This window comes from Apium graveolens, unplaced genomic scaffold (assembly GCF_009905375.1).
Source record: "Apium graveolens cultivar Ventura unplaced genomic scaffold, ASM990537v1 ctg164, whole genome shotgun sequence".
Lineage (NCBI taxonomy): Eukaryota > Viridiplantae > Streptophyta > Magnoliopsida > Apiales > Apiaceae > Apium > Apium graveolens.
The window spans coordinates 78,947-86,477 of NW_027417340.1; the positions used below are offsets into that span (position 1 = coordinate 78,947).

At 34.6% G+C, this 7,531-nt stretch overlaps 1 protein-coding gene across 1 annotated transcript; it reads left to right on the top strand.

Annotated features, from left to right (window-relative positions):
- The first annotated feature begins 6,171 nt into the window (after positions 1 to 6,171).
- Positions 6,172 to 6,642, top strand: LOC141700028 (uncharacterized). Its single transcript, XM_074503804.1, has one exon. The coding sequence runs from the start codon at positions 6,172 to 6,174 to the stop codon at positions 6,640 to 6,642; it is 471 nt and encodes a 156-aa protein (XP_074359905.1).
- Positions 6,643 to 7,531: the final 889 nt, after the last annotated feature.

A 7,531-nucleotide genomic window follows, 5' to 3' on the forward strand; every position in this document is an offset into this window, starting at 1 on the left:
TAGTTTCAATGACATCAGAGTTTAATCCATCAGAGTTTGCAGTATCAGGATTTAGACTGTCAGGATTTTCAGTATCAGAATTTAAATCTTCATTTTCAAATCTCAGCAGATCATGATCATTGAAATCTTCAAGTCTAGTAATCTTCTTATCATCAAAGGAGACATTGATAGATTCCATGATAACCCTTGTTCTTAAATTGTAGACTCTGAAGGCTTTTGTGGAAAGTGGATATCCAACAAAAATTCCTTCATCAGCTTTTAAATCAAATTTGGATAGCTGTTCAGGGTGAGTCTTAAGAATAAAACATTTGCATCTAAATACATGAAAATACTTCAGATTTGGCTTCTTTTTCTTCACCATCTCATATGGTGTCTTTCCATGCTTGTTAATGAGTGTTGCATTCTGAGTAAAACAAGCAGTCTGCACAGCTTCAACCCAAAAATAGGTTGGTAGCTTTGCTTCATCAAGCATAGTTCGTGCAGCTTCAATAAGAGTTCTATTCTTTCTTTTAACAACTCCATTTTGCTGTGGAGTTCCAGGAGCATAAACTTCCTGCTTTATTCCATGGTCTTTGCAGAACTCTTCCATGATTAAATTTTTGAACTCAGTGCCATTATCACTTCTTATGATCTTCACAGAATCTTTGACCAATTTATCCAGTTGCTTGACATGATCAATCAAGATAGATGCAGTTTCACTTTTTGTGTGCAAGAAATACACCCATGTGTATCTGGTGAACTCATCCACTATGACCATATAATATTTCTTCTTTGCAATAGACATGACATTCACTGGACCAAATAGATCTACATGTAGTAGGTGATAAGGCTCAAGAATTGATGATTCAGTCTTGCTCTTGAATGGAGATTTTCTTTATTTTGCCTTCTGACATGAATCACAAAGGCCATCAGGAGCAAACACTGATTTTGGCAGTCCTCTCATAAGATCTTTCTAGACTAATTCATTTATATTGTTGAAATTTAAATGAGAGAGTTTCTTGTGCCAATTCCAGCTTTCTTCAATTGATGCTCTACTTAACAGACAGATTGCAGAACCATCAGTACTTGTTGAAAGCTTGGCTTCATAAATATTACCGTGCCTGTATCCTTTCAGAACAACTTTGCCTTTAGATTTGCTTACAACTTCACAGTGTTCTTCCAAGAAATCCACATGATAACCTCTGTCACAGATTTGACTAACACTCAGCAGATTTTGTTTAAGTCCTGAGACCAAAGCTACTTCTTTAATGATGACATTCCCAAGATTGATATTGCCATATCCCAGTATTTTTCCAATATTTCCATCTCCATAAGAAATACTTGGGCCAGCTTTCTCCACAAAGTCTGATAACAGGGCTTTATTTCCAGTCATATGTCCTGAGCATCCACTGTCCAGAACTAGGATGTTTTTCCTATTGCCCTGCAATCACAAAGACCGCTAATGATTAGTTTTAAGGACCCAGACTTGCTTGGATCCTTTGGCCTTATTAAGTTTGTTAACATTTGCAGCGGATTTAGCATCAGAGTTTATGTTAACATTTTTCTTATCAACATTTACACTATGAGACTTTGTATCAGAACTTACACTAGAAGGAACAATGCTAACTTTCTTAAAGAAGGTTTTATTTAATAATAATCATAGTACAAACTATGATACTACTTACAAGTATAAATGGAATGCCATAAACTACCACAATGAAAATAAGGATTTTGTGGCCTATATCTAACAGACTGACTCTTAACTCCTGACTTTGAAGGTAAGAAGTTTATGTTCTTATTCTTCCTGCAAAAAGAAGCCAGATGGTTAGAACTTCCACAGTTATGACATGTTTTTCTAGGAGCATTAGGAACAGGCTTATAATCATTGCTTTTATTCACACCTTCCTTTCCATTCCTATTTTTCCTAGGTGACTTTACCTTGTTTACATTCTTAACATCTTTCAGCTTATGCTTAAGCTGCTTCTTTGTCATTAAGCCTACGTTAACTTCAGTTGTCTTTTCCTGTTTTAGTTTGTCAGAAATTAATTCCTCTTTAACTTCTGATTTCTCACTATCAGACTTTACAGCTACAAACTTAACAGGTTTTAACTTTGGCTTTTGTTTAACAACTATAGGCTTAATTTCTACAGTTCCTTTATCATTCTTATCATCTCCATAACCTAAGCCCTCTTTCCAGTTTCCACTACTTAACAAATTCTGAGTTGTTCTGCCATAGTTAGTCCAAGTCCTGATAATCTCTCTTTCCTTTTCTAACTCAGTCTTTAAAGATTCATTCATTTTAAGTACTTCATCCCTTACATAGAAAGCATCGTCTCTATCTTTCTGAGTTTGATGGAACATGACTAACTCTTTTTCTAAATAATCATTCCTCTTTTTACAAGCAAGATTTTCAGAAGTTAATCTTTCACATCTCAAGTTCATGAGTCTTGAGCATCCCATAAATTTCATCAAGAGTTGTTTTTTCATGATTATAGTTGTCTCTTATAATTGTTGCCTTCAAATCCCAACTTTCAGGAAGAGCTAACAGGAATTTAAAGTTTGAATCTTCAAGATCATACTCCTTATCAACTAGTGACAAATCATTCAAGAGTTTGACAAATCTATCATATAAATTAGTCAATGACTCATTAGGCTTTGAGTCAAAGTGTTCATACTCTTGAGTGAGTATTGTCTTCCTGTTCTTCTTAATCGAATCAGTTCCCTCGCACCTTGTCTCCAAGGCATCCCATATCTGCTTTGTAGTCTTGCAGTTAATTACCCTATTTAACATTACATTATCAATGGCACTATGCAACAAGTGTCGTACCTTAGCATCCTTAGCAATTGATGCGATATCTTCAGCAGTGTAATCACTCTTCTCCTTTGGTACAGACTTTGCTGCTTCACCTGCAACTACAACAACGAGTTTTGTTGGCTTGTGAGGTCCTTCATTAGTTCTGTCAAGATATTCTGGATTTGTAGCTTCCAGAAACATAGTCATCCTCACCTTCCATATGGGATATTCAGATGGTTTCAGTATGGGAAATCTAATAGCCTCATATCGACTATGGATTTGAGTCTTTGGGGGTTCTTCAGTTTTGGTGGGCTTGGTTGGAGTTTCTGCTTTAGACATGATTGTTTTTGGATCTTAAATTGTTTGTGTGTTAACAGATAGGCTCTGATACCACTTGTTAGGTCACACACACTGTAGAAGGGGGTTGAATACAGTGTGTAGCACAATCAAATCGAATTCAAAGAACACAAGTAACAGAAAATAAACTTTATTAAACTCTGTTACAATGTAGAACTGTCCTCCCTCAGTGATGAACAAATATCACGAGAGCTGCTAGGATTACAATGAATAATATTCTCGATAATGATAACACATATAGTGTAAACCCTATGTCTGTGTTTATATACTACACAGTTACAAGATAATCACTAATTGATATGGAATATAATTCTGCTTCCTAAAATATATCAATCAGTTATCTTTTCTTCCAAGTATTCCATTCTTCACAGAATTCCTTCTTCATGCATATCTCTTCTTACGTTTGTCTTGATCTTCTTTCCTTTCAATCAGCCTCCTTCCTTATCTGAAAGTTTCCTTTAAGTCCTGATATTATCTCCTGATAAATATCTCCTGAACCTTAAGTACATATAACTTAAGTACTGACTTCAGTATAAGTACTGACTTCAGTATAAGTACTGATTTTAGTTAAGTACTGATTTGTCCTGTTTAAGTAAGATCTGAAAACTAAACACAAATCATATTAGACATGACATTATCAAATATATCTAACATCTTTTATCATTCTTCATTATAAGGCGCACCCTAACTTATTCAACGATTTAGGGCTCGCCTTAACCCCGTTCATGGAAATCCAGGGTATGAATTTGTCAAAGTAATCATGTCCGAGGAATCCGTCCGAGGAATTCATCCGAGGAATCCGTCCAAGGAATCTGTCAATCACATCTTTAGGACTCGCCCTAACTTATCCAAAGGTAAGGGCTTTCCCTGACCTGTCCAAGGGTTTTGGTGCGTGCCAAGCCGTCCAAGGGTTTAGGATCGTGCCAACCCGTCCAAGGGTTTAGGCTCGTGCCAACCTGGCCACGAAAACTCATTTTCTTGGTCGTCCTTCCTTGGCCGTCCATCCTTGGCTGTCCGTCTTTGGCTGTCCGTAAAAACTCATTTTCTTGGCGTTCGCCCAAATTGAATTATGTTGACCCGAATTTGGCCCGGATATCTTTTGTACCAAATTGTGGCTATAACAAAAGTGTTTTAAATAATTGTTGGAAAAAAATGTAGTAGTAATATTTCTATAGCTCACAAAAAATTGTTTTCCGAAGAATTAATAAAACAAAATTTACGAAATTTAATTTGTGAGAAAGTAAATAAAACGAATTTACCAAATTTTCCGAGTTGAGTCACAGATATCATTTTCTTTAATACATTTCATGTTTTTCTCATAATGTACACCGCAACTATATCTTATCACGTCGTTCCCTGGATAAAAGAGACCATAAAATTAGTTTCTTACGATAAATTTTTGTGTTAAGAAATATCCACAATCAACGACCTTAACTGCTCAAAATAATCGTATATTTATGTATCATCCATGTAAATTAATAAACCAAGTTAAGCAACTTGGACTGACATGTGAGCTGAGATAAAAAATTGGACTAAATGGACTTCCTGTATGTAAGTGTGTATATTTTACAAAAATGAAGATGACAAAAAAAAAACTAAACCTTTAAAGGTGCATATCTGTACACATGAATCAATGACGAAGTTGGTGGTAAAAACAAAAGCTCACATATAAGAATTAGACCCGAAAATTTTGGGCACGAAATGACTTACACGACATAAAACGACACGAAAATTTAGTGTTTGGGTTTGCCATTTTAGTACACGACACGAAAATACACGAACACGAAAGTACACGATCGAGATTTAATGTCGGTTTTGTATTTTCCCTTCGAGTACACGACATGACACGAAGTATACGATAAAATAAATATTATAATTAAATATTAATATTTATAATGTATATACGTATATTTATAATAGATATATGCATATTCATTTTTAAAGTATTTACTTAATCTTATAATATGTATATAAATGTGATGTAAATATATATTTTTAATATATTTCGTAAAAAATTTACCTAAAAATCTTATATTTTTAATTATTTATTAATTTATTTTAATTAATATTAATATTCGATTTTACACGAAAAACACGACACGAAACGTAATTACACGAATACGAAAGTACACGAACTCTAAACATGTCGGTTTTGTGTTTGACCTTCAAGTACACGAAACACGGAAATACACGACACGAAAATATACGACACGAACGAATTGCCAGGTCTAATAAGAATGGAGAAGAGAGACTTGAATATATTTTTCTCTTTTGCTATATATCTTTTTTTGTTATAATAATGATTTTCAAATCTTACTAAGTAAGACTTGCGATACTTACTAAGGAAAACTCGCACAACTTCTCAGTGAAAAAACTTAGTAAGAAAGAATTTTGATTAAAATCATATCTTATCTTTTTGTAGCACGTGCAATCTTATTTTATCTTTTCGTAACACGTGCAATCCTATCTTATCTTTTCGTAATACGTGTAATCTTATCCTATCTTTCTGTAAGTATAAATAGGACCTTCAGTTATTGAAATCAGATACACTGAAAAACATATGAACAACAATTCTCTCTTTTCAATTTCTACTCTCTTTATGTACATTTATTAAGTCATACATTATCCAGTAATTCGAGATTGACAACACGTTATTTACAATACGTTATCAGCACGAGTCTCTGCCAACTGAAGCTTTATTCTCGAAAGTGCTACGACTTATTCTGACCCACGAGTCTTTATCAACTAAAACTATTTCATAAAATAGGTATGATTTCTTTTACTCATTTTATTCTAATTATTATTACATATTTATTTATGTTACTGATTGAAATCTATAAAGATGGCTATGTCGTCAAATAATAGTGTAAAGATGGCTCTGCCGTCAAGTAATACTACTATAAAGATGGCGCTGCCGTCAAGTAATAATCAAAATTTTTCTGGTTGGCTATGCCGTCGTAACTTTTGTATAAAGTTATTATTTCAACTTGCGTGTTCAAATATTATGTGACATATTAAATCTTATTTAAAATCTATTCAGAATGGCGAATCTTGCAAAATTAGAGTTTGTTGCTTTGGATATTTCGGGGAATAATTATGTGTCATGGGTCTTTGATGCGGAATTACACCTTAGTGCTAATGGCCTAAAAAATACTAATGACCCAGAAAAAATCCCAACTGTTGAACAAAATGCAGAAACAATTATCTTTCTTAGGCATCACATCCATGAAGATCTAAAATCTGAATACCTCACTATCAAAAATCCACTCACCCTTTGGAATAATCTCAAGGATAGATTTGATCACCAGAAACTTGTTCACTTGCCATCTGTCCGATATGACTGGATTAATTTGAGGTTACATGATTTCAAATCTGTAACTGAATATAATTATGCTCTTTTCAAGATAAGCTCAAAATTTATTTTATGTGGTGAAAATATTACTGATGCTGAAATGATTGAAAAGACCCTCTCAACCTTTCACCCCAACACTCATCCTAGCTCAACAATATAGGGAGCGGAATTTTCAGAAATATGGCGAGCTGATATCTCTCCTTCTTGTGGCTGAAAAGAATGATGAGTTGCTACTGAAAAATCATCAGATACGTCCCACAGACTCTGCCGAGTTACCTGAAGTACATAACACGTCATTCATGAAGAATGAACATGGGAAATGGCATAGAGGAGAACGGGGTTATGGATGAAACTGTGGACGTGGAAATTTCCGTGGTCGGTTTCGCAATCAATATTATTCTGGACACCTGAAGTGGCGACGTGATGGTTACAACTCTGGCCACCAGGAAATGGCAACGTAAAGTGCCAAATAAAAGAAAGGCACCCCAAGAAGGAGAGAACCGAGGCATCTGTCATAGGTGCGGATCTTGCACTGGCAACGTACTTGTCGCACACCCAAACATCTTGTTAACCTCTACGAGTCATCCAAAAGGAATAATGGAAAGAGAGTAGAAACCAACTTCGCTAATTATAATCTAGTTAATGAACCAATCAGTAAGGCCTCAAATGAAATAGACACTGGTGCTAATCTTTATTATGGTTTAGACGACTAGACTTCATATGTATTGTCTTGCTTTACTTATTTCCTTTGTGTTTTACTTATTTCCATTATGTACTCATTTTATGTACTTGTTTCATGTTGTTGTTCTATGTACTCGGTGTGTTTTAATAAAGATGTTTTTCGTTTATATATGTATAGAGATGGAAGATATATGCATTGTTGACTGCACAACCACACACACTATTTTACAGAGTCAGAAATACTTCTCACAGTTGACTAAAACCAACTCACATGTATGGACGGTATCGGGTACATCAAATATAATAGAAGGTTTTGGGAAAGTTAGTTTTCTTCTACCAAATAAGACACACATACACATACAAGAGGC

Excerpts from the sequence above, each read along its gene's own strand:
- LOC141700028 (XM_074503804.1), top strand. The coding sequence starts at position 6,172 with ATGGCGAATCTTGCAAAATTAGAGTTTGTTGCTTTGGATATTTCGGGG.